Raw genomic sequence first — 13,499 nt, 5'->3', positions numbered from 1 at the left:
ATGTTGCTATTTTTACACACAGAAAAAGCAGCATGCCTTAACTTCTCACCTTCACATCCCCCTGCATAAACTATATCGGGTACTATGAGGCTATACGCTAACACCAAAACAACGTTTGCTGTCCACATATCTTTTTTGTTTCAGCGCCTTGTAAAAATAAACAGTAAACTACTCAGACTGAACAAATGTGACGTTTCATTTCTCATTCTACCTTGTCATTGGTGGCTTTAAGACAGTTGGCGTATTCGGAATTCCTACCTTTCTTTCATCAAGCCATTGAAAGCTTTTGATTGGTTATATTAGCATATTTCCCGCCCATATTGAGTCAGTGCGCTTGCGCAAATTTACTTCTCTTATAATTGGACAGCAATCGTCACAATGTATAATCTGATTGGTTAATTTGTAGCACCTTTGTGCCTATTGGCGTTTTGTTAACCCCTCCTACGGACATTCTACACAGTACAGGCATGGCTGCTATTGGAGTACATCTGGGATACACATGTGCCTGTGTAGCAGTTTTTAAGGTCGGATTTTTTTAAGAATATTTATTGCTGATCATATAATATCATGGCGTGTTTTATTTGTCCAGTTTGAAAGGCGTGATATTGGATCTGCTGCGTGTTTTAAAGCGATCAGATTAAAGATGAATGGAAATGATTGGTTGTGTGCGTCTAACAGGGTTATGTCTTCATACCGGCGCGATTTGATATCGCTAGACTTTACACGGTTGTCAGGTGAAGCGGGTAGTTTTGGGTTTTTTTGTCTAGTAAACTCTCACGCGTGTTTTTTTGTTAAGAATATGCTTGCATTGTAGTCAGTGTAACTCCCTTAGACCTGAATATGGTCGCGGGGGTCTGCTGGAGCCCACTCCAGCTAGCACAGGACGCAAGGCAGGGAACAAACCCTGGACAAGGTGCCGGTCCATCGCAGGGCACACACTTAAACACACACCAAGCATACACAACGGCCAGTTTAGGATCGCTAGTTCACCTAACCTTTATGTCGTTGGACTGTGGGAGTATTCTGTATAAATGCCTTCATAATAGGGTTTTGTTTCTCGCGTTAAAACATGTTATAGTTTAAATTTCGTCTATGACCGCCGGTATTGCATAGGAAATATATCATTGCCATAAAACCGAGGTAAATTACATAATATTTATGTTATTCAACTGAAGGTGTATATCGTTTCATCTTCAGGATCCTCGTTATACAATACTGGGTCCTAACAGGCTGGCGATTATCCAGGCTCTCAGTGCCTGGACAGTTTGCATTTTCATATTAGGTACGTTCATTTTAGGGGGATCAGTACAGAAAATTACAGTATACCTGTTACAGCCTCCTCCTCCTTCTTCTTCATCTTTTTCCACTTCTATATGGGGTCGATGAGCTTGATCATCTTTCTTGCATAAAGGTCTGTGATAAGTTATTGCACGAAGCAGAATTTGGATATGGACAGCTGTAAATTTTATTGTGTAATAATGTATATATTCTAATGGGTTTGGTCTTATCACTTTTTTAAGAAAATCTGACCAAAGACACACTTCTAGAAGACTATTAATTGTGAAAATATAAACCACTTCAAGCTGCAGCGATAATTTGTTTGTTACATGTTAAGTGTTTTATTTGATGCATTGTATCCTTTCATTGATGTAATTGCACACTAATAAATTTCATGCTCTTTTCTTTGTAGTTTTGTCAACTGAAAAAACACAATATCCCTAAAACGTCCCTATCCAAAAAGATGTCCATCATAGACTTATATATATAATTTTTTTTTAAAACTTCCTGCTAGTTTGTGGTTATCATTCTGTTTGCATTTTTTGTTACTTGAGGCACGGTGGCCTTATGGTTGGCACTGCTCCCTCACAGCTCAGATCACATTTATGGCCACAATAATCAGTGCAACATTTTTGGCAGACACTTCCCTAGCCCTTTTTGACACTTTAAACACCATTGCACCATTATAAGCCACTAAAAACTAGTTCCTTTTCTCCTTCCCCATTGACTTTAATGCATTTTGTGGAGTTTAGTGAAGTTCCTGAACATTCCTGTGATTTTGGTGAAGTGAATTCCACAGAGTTCGCTTATCACTAGTGTTCAGAATATAATAAATTTCAGGATGTTCTTAATAGTTTAAAAGTAAGCAATGAACAAAATAGTAAATAATTCACAACTGTATACCCCTTTTACCTTTTAAAATGTTAATATTATTTTTACTTTGTGTCTAACCTCTTCCAGGATGGCAGAGCGGATGTTGTTGCAAATGACTCTGGCGATCGTGTTACACCTGCTGTTGTTGCATTCAGAGAAAAGGAAAAGGTATGTTTTAAATAGACGTTTTTTATTGTAGCTTGAATTATCACTTAAAGATTTATCATTATGTATGATTTAATTATTGCACTTGAATTATTTAAGTTAGTTTATTTGTTAAGGCATACAGTCAGTCTTTCAGGCCACTAAGAAATGAGGAAGGCTTTTTCCATCTGTACCTTCTGATGTACAGTATGCCACAGTAGCTGAAGTCCTAAGTCATTTTCTAGTGATTCCCATGCAAGACTGAAATGCAGAGATTTAATGGGTGCTGCTAGGATAGACTCCAGCTCCTCCTAAACTGAACTGCAAAAGCATTGTCAAAAATGAATGGACTGATACTTCATATCCTTAATGTGTCATATTAGGTTATGAGCAGTCTCTTAGACACCAACATGGTTTGTTTCAGGAGTACAGTTTTTGTTGTGTTAATGGAAAATCGGGAATAGAAGAGAAGATAAGGCATACCTTTGAGGAATTCTAGGGTTGCTTTAAATGCATTAGAGTTAAACATAAAATGCTAACATAACTTTCACTCTGTAATGTATGGACTATATGATAAAACACAGCTGTCCCAGAACACTCAACATATGGAGCATCTCTCACAGATTTTGTGCATATACTGTATGGAGCAAATTAATTAGCAGTTAAAATATTCAGTGATAAATTTTAACCATACATAGCTACTGTGTGTTAATCACTTTCTGAAACAGAACAAAAGCACTATAAATCTGTTCTCTTGAGCGTTTTCCCAGTAAATTTGAAATGCCGGAGGCCTCATCTGAAAAAAAAAATCATCAGTGTAGATTTACTTTAATTCTTTTTGAGGGGTGTGCTTCACCTGATATTATGATGAAGCATTCAGAAGTACAAGATGTTTTGTGTAAACCATTAAAACAAATTACTTCTGTAATCTTTGTTAGATGTGTTTGGGAAGTGCAACATTAAATTTGCAAGAATGGCTTTCACAGATTTTTTTTTTGGGGGGGGAATTTAAAATTGATTATTCTCATTATTAAAGCTACATTTTGCTATAAATTATTTTTCTTTCTTAGATTGTTGGATTGACAGCAAAACAAGGAAGAATAAGAAATGCCACAAACACGGTGGTTAAAGTAAAGCAGATCCTTGGAAGAAGGTAACTTTGGTTGGGGGGGGGGACATGGAAGGAGTGTTTGTGTGTGTTTGTCTGTGTAAATATATATACAGTGCATCCGGAAAGTATTCACAGCACATCACTTTTTCCACATTTTGTTATGTTACAGCCATATTCCAAAATGGATTAAATTCATTTTTTTCATCAGAATTCTACACACAACACCCCATAATTACAACGTGAAAAAAGTTTACTTGAGATTTTTGCAAATTTATTGAAAGTAAAAACACTGAGAAATCACATGTACTTAAGTATTCACAGCCTTTGCTCAATACTTTGTCGATGCACCTTTGGCAGCAATTACAGCTTCAAGTCTTTTTGAATATGATGCCACAAGCTTGGTACACCTATCCTTGGCCAGTTTCGCCCATTCCTCTTTGCAGCACCTCTCAAGCTCCATCAGGTTGGATGGGAAGCATCGGTGCGCAGCCATTTTAAGATCTCTCCAGAGATGTTCAATCGGATTCAAGTCTGGGCTTTGGCTGGGCCACTCAAGGACATTCACAGAGTTGTCCTGAAGCCACTCCTTTGATATCTTGACTGTGTGCTTAGGGTCGTTGTCCTGCTGAAAGATGAACTGTTGCCCCAGTCTGAGGTCGAGCGCTCTGGAGCAGGTTTTCATCCAGGATGTCTCTGTACATTGCTGCAGTCATCTTTCCCTTTATCCTGACTAGTCTCCCAGTCCCTGCCATGATGCTGCCACCACCATACTTCACTGTAGGGATGGCATTGGCCTGGTGATGAGCGGTGCCTGGTTTCCTCCAAACGTGATGCCTGGCATTCACACCAAAGAGTTCAATTTTTGTCTCATCAGACCAGAGAATATTCTTTCTCATGGTCTGAGAGTCCTTCAGGTGCCTTTTGGCAAACTCCAGATGGGCTGCCATGTGCCTTTTACTAAGGAGTGGCTTCCATCTGGCCACTCTACCATACAAGCCTGATTGGTGGATTGCTGCAGAGATGGTTGTCCTTCTGGAAGGTTCTCCTCTCTCCACAGAGGACCTCTGGAGCTCTGACAGAGTGACCATCGGGTTCTTGGTCACCTCCCTGACTAAGGCCCTTCTCCCCCAATCGCTCAGTTTAGATGGCTGGCCAGCTCTAGGAAGAGTCCTGGTGGTTTCGAACTTGTTCCACTTACGGATGATGGAGGCCACTGTGCTCATTGGGACCTTAAAAGCAGCAGAAATTTTTCTGTAACCTTCCCCAGATTTGTGCCTCGAGACAGTCCTGTCTCGGAGGTCTACAGACAATTCCTTTGACTTCATGCTTGGTTTGTGCTCTGACATGAACTGTCAACTGTGGGACCTTATATAGACAGGTGTGTGCCTTTCCAAATTATGTCCAATCAACTGAATTTACTACAGGTGGACTCCATTTAAGCTGCAGAAACATCTCAAGGATGATGAGGGGATACGGGATGCACCTGAGCTCAATTTTGAGCTTCATGGCAAACGCTGTGAATACTTAATGTACATGTGCTTTCTCAATTTTTCTATTTTTAATAAATTTGCAAAAATCTCAAACTTTTTTCACATTGTTATTTATGGGGTGTTGTGTGTAGAAATCTGAGGAAAAAAATGAATTTAATCCATTTTGGAATAAGGCTGTAACATAACAAAATGTGGAAAAAGTGATGCACTGTGAATACTTTCCGGATGCACTGTATATAAATGTGTGTGTATATGTTTATATATTTTTGGCAAAGGGACTGTCTCTAATGACTTAGCTAGTCAACCTTAAGTATGTGCTGAGGAAATGTTTTCTGTAGTCGGGACAAAGAGGGGCAGACAAACAAGGGAAACTCGGCACAAGCTCCAGGCCAACACTTGTGCATTAAACCATTCATAAGCAAACTGGTCCCCACTATATCATGTAAGTAATCAAAATGTTACATACAATGTTGGATTTATGCTTTACAAGAGACATTTATTGAAATGACAGCTCTTTGTACTCAAAATTCTTTTTTGTGTGATCTGTGGAAACGACATTTATGTCACTCTTGTATGTATCTTTTGCAGTTTTCATTCATTTTAAAAACAGTGTGAATTTTTTTCAGTTGGTGTTGCTTTCGCTAGATTTGGAATTAGTCCATTTTGGGCTAGCTCTCACACACACCCAGCCACTGTCAGTTGTAGAGGATCAATTTAAGTCTGCATTTAACTTAACATGACATAACACATACTCTAAGGTTATGGGACGTAAACTGGTATACTCTGGGGAGGACCCACTCAGAAGTAGGAAGAACATACTACGTTTTTGTAAGTTTCTGTAGCAAAATTAATTCTCTGAATTTCATAGCTGTGGGGCTGCATTTTTAACCATTGTTACGCTAATGTAGTTAGGTGCAGTTTAATCAGCAAGAGGTCAAGGTGAACTTTTTTTTTCCTTAATGAAATAATAATTCACTTGTGTGGGACAACTAAACAATATCAAAAAAAAGTAAGTCTATGGGAAAAATAACTCAAAAGTTGTAATTTAAATTCAGTTTGCCTTGTGCTTCAGTTGCACTTTACCTTTTAACGGTGTAACTGCTAAAGGTACATGTAGCGTCTTGGGTAAGTACACATAAAACAGAGATAGCTCGATACAGGGCAGCATTCATACAAAAACAGCAAAAGCCGGGATATGGCTTTATTTTGGACAAAAGCCACAATACAAAGAAAAACTTGCTTGTAATATAATTAGCATTGGATGATATAAAACCTTCAGTACCATGGGAGCACAACCCCATCAATGGTGCAAGGTGCTTTCTATATATATAATCTATACTTTATACCAATGGCTTGATATACAAACTGAAATGAACAACCCCTTTATTACCAATGTAGCTGCGTTTTCCCAAAGTTTCCAAAATTCAGCAGCTCCAACTTAAAAAAATGAGATTCAACAAAAGCCTGACGCGCAGAAATGATTCCACAGACAAGATATCTTCGTTTTTAAAAGTTTAGTTAAATTTTGAAAGTAAAACAGTTCACACAAAAATAAAGGAAGAAAAATTAAAATAGCAAAAAAAAAGAAAAATTATAATAAGAAAAAATTTAGTTCTAAGCTTAGTCTTGTTACATCTTAAATCGTTACTAGTCACTTATAATTTCTGAACCATTTCAAAACGAAGATATCTTGTCTGTTGAATCATTTCTGCGCGTCAGGCTTTTGTTGAATCCCATTTTTTTAAGTTGGAGCTGCTGAATTTTGGAAACTTTGGGAAAACGCAGCTATATTTTCGTCAGAAAACTGTATGCTTATCCCATTTCTAAACTTAAAATGGGTTTATCAAATCCCTCTTTACTGGGACCTGTTCTAAACACAACTAAACTTAATATCACACTGTTTCTCAATTATAGCAAGGAGATTCTATCTACTGATAGGGGGAAAAAGACTATACCATTGTCTATGACTATAAAAGAAATTATGTTCTATTCAAATAAAGAAAACATTAATATGAATTTAACTCAAAACTTTAACTTTCTAAAATTGGCTCTTACATTTCCGGCCCCTAATTGGCTATGCAGGAGCGGAGACAATTACTATTCTTTACTTCAATATGAGCCAGTTAACTTTATATTAACTATTGTTTTCAAATCACTAGCAATAACACTGCAAACAAATACTTAAAAAATTTCATATTTCAATCATTGGCTGTTTCTTGAAGCAGGCACAGTTTGTTCACGGGTCTGTCCAGTGTGCTGGTTTTGGTCTGCACACAAACTCTTCTGACTGCACCTTTGGCATCTGGCATTGTCTTGATAACTCGACCCATTACCCAGGAATTGCGAGGTGTAGCTTTATCTACAATTAAAACAACGTCCCCTGGTTCAAAATTTCTTCTTGGTGCTAGCCATTTTTGACGTTCTTGAAGTATTAGTAAATACTCTTTAGTCCATCTTTTCCAAAACAAATCAGCCATGTATTGAATTTGTTTCCAGCGTCTTCTTGGGTATGGTTCATTTTCTGAAACGAGTTCGGGTGGTAATTTAGGTTTTGTCTTCAGTAACAACAAGTGATTGGGTGTGAGTGGTTCCAAATCATTTGGGTCATCTGATGTCTTTGTAAGGGGTCTATTATTGAGTATTGATTCCACTCTACACATCATTGTAGGAAGGTTTTCATCATCAAGTGTTTGTTGGTTTAGCGTTGAATTTAAGATCTTTCTTATGCTCCTTATTTGTCTTTCCCACACTCCACCTTGATGAGAAGCTGATGGTGGATTGAAAATCCATTTGATTTGTTCTTGCATCATAGCATCACTGATTTTTTTGTGTTCCAACTTTTTAATAGCTTCTCGTAGCTCTCTTTCTGCTCCTACAAAATTTGTTCCATTGTCTGAGCGCATGATTTTAACTTGTCCTCTTCTATCAGTAAATCGGAGTATGGCTTGGATACAAGAATCAGTGTCTAAGCTATGTGCGATCTCTATGTGTGCAGCTCTGGTTGTTAAACATGTGCAGATTACTCCGTACCTCTTAACTAGGCTTCTTCCTCTTTTGACTAGGAAGGGGCCAAAATAATCGACTCCAACATTTGTAAACGGTGGTTGGTTTGGTGCTAGGCGATCTTCTGGCAAATCTGCCATTTTTTGCTCACCTACTTTGGCATTGTATCTTCTGCACGTTGTGCACTTTGAAATTATTTTTCTGATAGCTGAGTTTGCTTGAGGTATCCAGTATTTCTGGCGTAGCTGTGCGAGCACATAATTGCGCCCACAATGTCCAATTCGTTTATGAATGTGCTGCAATATGAGAGAAGCAACATGTGAATGCTTGTGTAGAATTGCAGGATGTTTAGCTTCTTCGGGCATTGCAGCTTTGCAAAGTCTTCCTCCAACTCTCAGTATTCCATTTTGTATGATCGGGTCAAGTTTATAGATTTGACTGTTCTTTTTAACACAAGTCTTTTTCTTTAAAGCCTGTAATTCCTCTAGAAATTCTTGCTGTTGACTGAGGCGGATAAGCTCTGTTTCGGCTTTAACTAAATCGTCTAGAGAAATTGGATTTGTTTTTAGAGTCAGTTTATACTTTTTCATGTGCTTTGCAATGAGTGATTTTTGTTCTTCCGGATTACTTTTAGTCTGACTGACTTTTAGTTGGAATGTTTTTCTTTCATTTCTTATGTTCAGCATTAAGTCTTTAAACTTGAGGAACCAAGCCACTGCTTTCTTCAAGCGGTGCCAATCTGAAAAATAGGTGATTAGTTTGTTGATGGGCTCGGTTGCTTCCTCTATTTTTGTCACGTTAACTGCACAAGTTTTAACTTCTGGATCATCTTCAATGAGTGGATCATTCAGTTGATCTGGTCTTTTTGGCCACTCGTTTTCAGGCTTCAATAAGAAACCTGGACCTTGTGACCATGTGGTGCTTTTGAGAAAGTTTTCTATGCTTAGCCCTCTAGATGCTTGATCAGCCGGGTTAAGAGCAGATATGACATACTTCCATTGTGAAGGCTGTGAATGATCTCTGATCACGGAGATTCTGTTGGCAACAAAGGTCTTGAACCGAGTGCTTTCATTTGAAATGTATTTTAGCACCGTGGTGCTGTCAGTCCAAAATGTAGATTCTTCTAAGGGCATTTGTAGCTCACCTTTAAGCATTTTGTCCATTTTAACTGCCACAACGGCCGCAGTCAGCTCCAATCTTGGAATCGTGACCTGTTTCAATGGTGCAACTCTTGACTTGCCCATCAGGAATGAACAATGCTTTTTGCCCTCTTCATTGGTTAAGACAAGGTAAGTGACAGTGCCATATCCATCTTCACTAGCATCTGCAAAATGGTGCATTTGTGCTGTCTTTATGGTTCCAAACCCGGTAGGTTTGAAGCATCTGTTCACTTTATAGTCTGTAAGTAACTTCAAATCATCCATCCATTTTTTCCATTTCTGAATGTGTTTGGCTTCTACTTCTTCGTCCCACCCAAATTTCTCTTTACATAAGTCTCTTAGAATAAGTTTTGCTGACAGTAGGGCGGGTGCTAGAAAACCAAGTGGATCATAAACTGAACTAACAACAGACAGAATACCACGCCTTGTAGCGGGCTTGTTTTGTAACTTAATCTGAAATTTGAAACTGTCCGTTTGCGTGCACCACTGGACACCCAGGGCACGCTCTGTGGGAAGGAGACTGTGGCTCAAGTCTAAGTCCTTTTGTTCATGAGCTCTGTCTTCTTCTGGTATAGACAATAAAACTTCTCTGTTGTTACTCACCCACTTAGTCAAGTGAAAACCCCCTTTGAGGCATAGAGCTTGGAGGTCCTTTGCCAGCTTTATTGCTTGTCCCTCTGTTGTCACTGACCTTAAGCAGTCATCCACGTAGAAGTTATTGAGAACGGTGTTAACAGTTTCCTCAGGAAATGTATCTCTGGCATCTTCTGCTGTTCTACGCAAAGCATAAGAAGCACAACTGGGTGAAGAAGTAGCACCAAAAAGATGTACTGTCATTTTATATTCTTCAAGGTCTTTACTTAGATTACCTTCAGGCCACCATAAAAAACGTAAAAGATCAGTGTCTCTATCTGGTACTTTAACTTGGTAGAACATTGACTTAATGTCTGCCATTAGTGCTACTGGCTCCTTTCTGAATCTTGTAAGGACGCCAATGAGTGTGTTAGTTAGGTCGGGGCCTTTTAATAATTGTTCATTTAGTGAGATTCCCTGGTAGGTGGAAGTGCAGTCAAAGACTACTCCAAAATAAAAGTTTCTTTCACATAGGCAGAACAACAAAGAGGTCCTATCCTACAATAATGTTGATTTCTTCCATCACATTGCTTTTACTCTGGATTGAAGGATTCAATCATCTCTCACACTGAGAGATTAGATTTTATACAGTAGAAAATGATTAAGATTGTTAATCTTATAAGTTACACTTGCTGCTTTAATCATATTTTCCAAATTAACTTTATTATGACCATGGATGTTTCCAAACAAACACACAAAATTAATGGACAGGACAGTCTGTAGAAGAGATGAATTGAACTTTTGTGAAATATACCTGCTGACACTAAAATCATTCAGATAATGTGAGAAACCTGCCTCTGATGAAAGCTAGCAGAGCCCTGTTTAATAGAATTGGGTATACCATTACAAAATAGTACTGCAATAAAGCTTTTTAAAAAAAAAAAAAAAAAAAAACTTGGCAGTGCAGTATATAGGTAAAGCACATCTGAGTTTGAGATGTCAGCTTGGCACACATTTGTATACAAACTGGGCAGATAACATACCTATGCAGGCCACCCGATTTAAAAAAATAAAAATAAAAACAGGTGTGCAACCACCAAATTAATTTTGAACTAAATTTCTGTAACTTTCTGAGTTAGCAGTTTTGTCAAAATAGTACTGAATGCACTGTTAAAGTCAATACGTTTAGAAAAATAGTGTATAAACAAAATATTGATTTGATTGATATATAGCTTTAATCAGATGACACAAGATATTGTTTAACATTGTCTACCAGAGCATGCTCAACACCTTTGTTGGTTGGTAAGTGGAATAGTTTGGTTCTTATGAAGTTTTGGTTAATGTCAGATTTAAATTTTCATTGTGTTCACATCCATAGTTATTTCAAAATTTGCAGTAGCAAACCTATCCCATGCTTTTTTTTTTTTTTATATCATATTTTCCTTAAATTAAACTCATTGTTTTCACACCTGCCATAGATTATTCAGATCATTTGTTAATGATAGTGCAGCTTCAACAGTCATAAATTGTCTCTTAGACTTATAACCAGCTAGTATTTCTTTGTACTGTCTTTAAAAACACAATTCTAGTTATTGATACCAGAATTTGCTAAGTTGTGTTGAAACATTGACCTTTCACCACAGTCGGCATTATGCAATAAAAAGAAATACTAATCCACTAAGCCAGAAATAATTTTTTTGCGGCAGAATTATGTTTCATAACAATGAGATACAAGCTTAATTTATTTACAGTTAAAGTCACAAGTTTCCATACGCTTAGAGTGAATTCTTTAAAACTCACTTTATAACCTCTCTCCAGAAGTTATACTAACAACCTATAAATTTGGCAAATCCTTTAAGACATCTACTTTGTGCTGGGAAAAAGTAATTTTTTTCCAACAGTGTTCACAGACAGATTATTTTACTTTTTATTGACTATATCACAATTCCTGAGGGTCACAAGTGTACATACACTTTGTTAATATTTGGTAGCATTGCCTTTAAATTGTTTAACTTGAGCCAGATTTTTTGGGTAGCCTTCCACAAATTTCTTACAATAAGATGCTGGAATTTTGGTCCATTCCTTCAGACAGAACTAGTGTAACTGGGACAGGTTTGTAGGCCTCTTTGCTCACACATGCTTTTTCAGTTTCACCCACAAATTTTCAATCTGATTGATGCTCAGGGCTTTGTGATGGCCACTCCAATACCTTGACCTTGTTATCCTTAAGCCATTTTGGCACAACTTTGGGGGTATGCTTAGGATCATCGTCCATTTGGAAGACCCATTTGCGACTGAACTCTTGAGATGTTGCTGCAGTATAACTAAATCATTTTCTTTCTTCATGATGCCATCTATTTTGTGAAGTGCACCAGTCCCTCCTGCAGCAAAGCACCCGCACAACATGATGCTCCCACCCCCATGCTTAATGGTTGAGATGGTATTTTTTGGCTTGCAAGCCTCAACCTTTTTCTTTTAGACAGAACAATGGTCTTTACGGCCAAACAGTTTGATCTTGAATTTATCAGACCAGAGGACATTTCTCCAAAAAGTAAGATCTTTGTCCCAATGTGCCAAAGCAAACTGCAGTCCGACTTTTTTATTGTGGCTTTGGAGCAGTTGCTTTTTCCTTGCTGAGCAGCCTTTCAGATTACAGTATGTCAATATAGGGCTCGTTTTGCAAGGTGCATTGCTGTTGCTCTGTGATTGATTTGCACTTTTTATGCCAAAGTACATTCTTCTGTAGCAGACAGAATGCGTCTCCTTCTCAAGTAGCATGACGGCTGTGTGGTCTCATGGTGTTTATACTTGCCATATTGTTGTTTGAACAGATGAACATAGAACATTCAGGCATTTGGAAATGTTCCCAAGGATGATCAGGATTTGTGGAGTCCACAGTTTTTTTTTTTCTGATGTCTTGGCTGATTTCTTTTGATTTTCCCATTATGTCAAGCAAAGAGACAGTGAGTTTGATTGTATGCCTTGCCCAAATGTTGATGACCAGTTAGGTTCATTGGCCATCAGAAGGTAATTGCCTAAAGGTTTGACATATTTTTCTGGAATTTACTAAGCTGGTTAAATACATAGTTAACAAAGTGTATGTAAACTTGTGACCCTCTGGAATTGTGATATAGTCAATAAAAACTGGAAAAAAAATATATATTTTAGCCCTGCACAAAGTAGATGTCTTAAACAATATGCCAAATTATAGTTTGTTGGTATAAAATTTGGGGAGGGGTTATAAAGTGAGTTTTAAAGAATACACCCTAAGTATATGTAAACTTCTGACTTCAACTGTAGTTTGTTTTCTAATTTTTTTCAAAGAAGTTAGAGCTTAGGTTTAATGGCTTTTTAAGGGATGTAAAAACAAGTCTGTAGTGATCATGGGGTTCATGTATAAATGGTGTACGCCTGTTGCCACGCTCACTTCGAGATGTATAAAAACTAAACTTGATGTAAAGTCGCGCACATTTTCACTGCAGTCTCACACCATGCGTACACACTTTTCTGCTTGGTTTTGCAAACTGGCGGTACCAAGAGTCAGAGCAGTGCTTCTGTTTCTTTGTCATTTCCCTTTCTTTTTTTTAGAATTATCTCTATGATGCGGGCTTTATCAAATACACAGAAATTAATTGCATATCATTTATAAACTTAAGCTACTTGATTGTAATCATTCTTTAACAATATAATGGTGTGCAAAATGGTAAAAACTATTCCAAATACCATAGCTGCTTCAGCATTGTTTCTGTCAGTGCACCACTGAAACTTTTTTAATCCATTGTATCTTTGTGGTATCACAGCTGCTCAGCAGCTGATCAGAAAAGTCCACAGCGGGTTGTGTCGAGAGTGCAGAGGATTATCAGGATA

At 37.8% G+C, this 13,499-nt stretch overlaps 2 protein-coding genes across 2 annotated transcripts in view; one reads left to right on the top strand and one right to left on the bottom strand.

The window, feature by feature from the left end:
- cdnf (cerebral dopamine neurotrophic factor) overlaps positions 1-135 on the bottom strand; it is a 37,433-nt gene extending 37,298 nt beyond the window's left edge. Inside the window, exon 1 of the mRNA XM_028794937.2 lies at positions 50-135. Coding sequence (XP_028650770.2) covers positions 50-128 — 79 coding nt within the window. The 5' untranslated portion in view covers positions 129-135. The remainder of the gene's footprint in view (positions 1-49) is intronic.
- Positions 136-431: 296 nt separating this feature from the next.
- The window catches only part of hspa14 (heat shock protein 14), a 36,386-nt gene continuing 23,318 nt past the window's right edge, over positions 432-13,499 (top strand). Inside the window, exons 1-3 of the mRNA XM_028815091.2 lie at positions 432-524; positions 2,239-2,319; positions 3,366-3,448. Coding sequence (XP_028670924.1) covers positions 468-524; positions 2,239-2,319; positions 3,366-3,448 — 221 coding nt within the window. The 5' untranslated portion in view covers positions 432-467. The remainder of the gene's footprint in view (positions 525-2,238; positions 2,320-3,365; positions 3,449-13,499) is intronic.

Source organism: Erpetoichthys calabaricus, chromosome 1 (assembly GCF_900747795.2).
Source record: "Erpetoichthys calabaricus chromosome 1, fErpCal1.3, whole genome shotgun sequence".
In the NCBI taxonomy this organism is placed as follows: Eukaryota; Metazoa; Chordata; class Cladistia; order Polypteriformes; family Polypteridae; genus Erpetoichthys; species Erpetoichthys calabaricus.
Note: the sequence above shows the minus strand (reverse complement) of the source record. Positions and strands in the feature narration are given on the sequence as shown.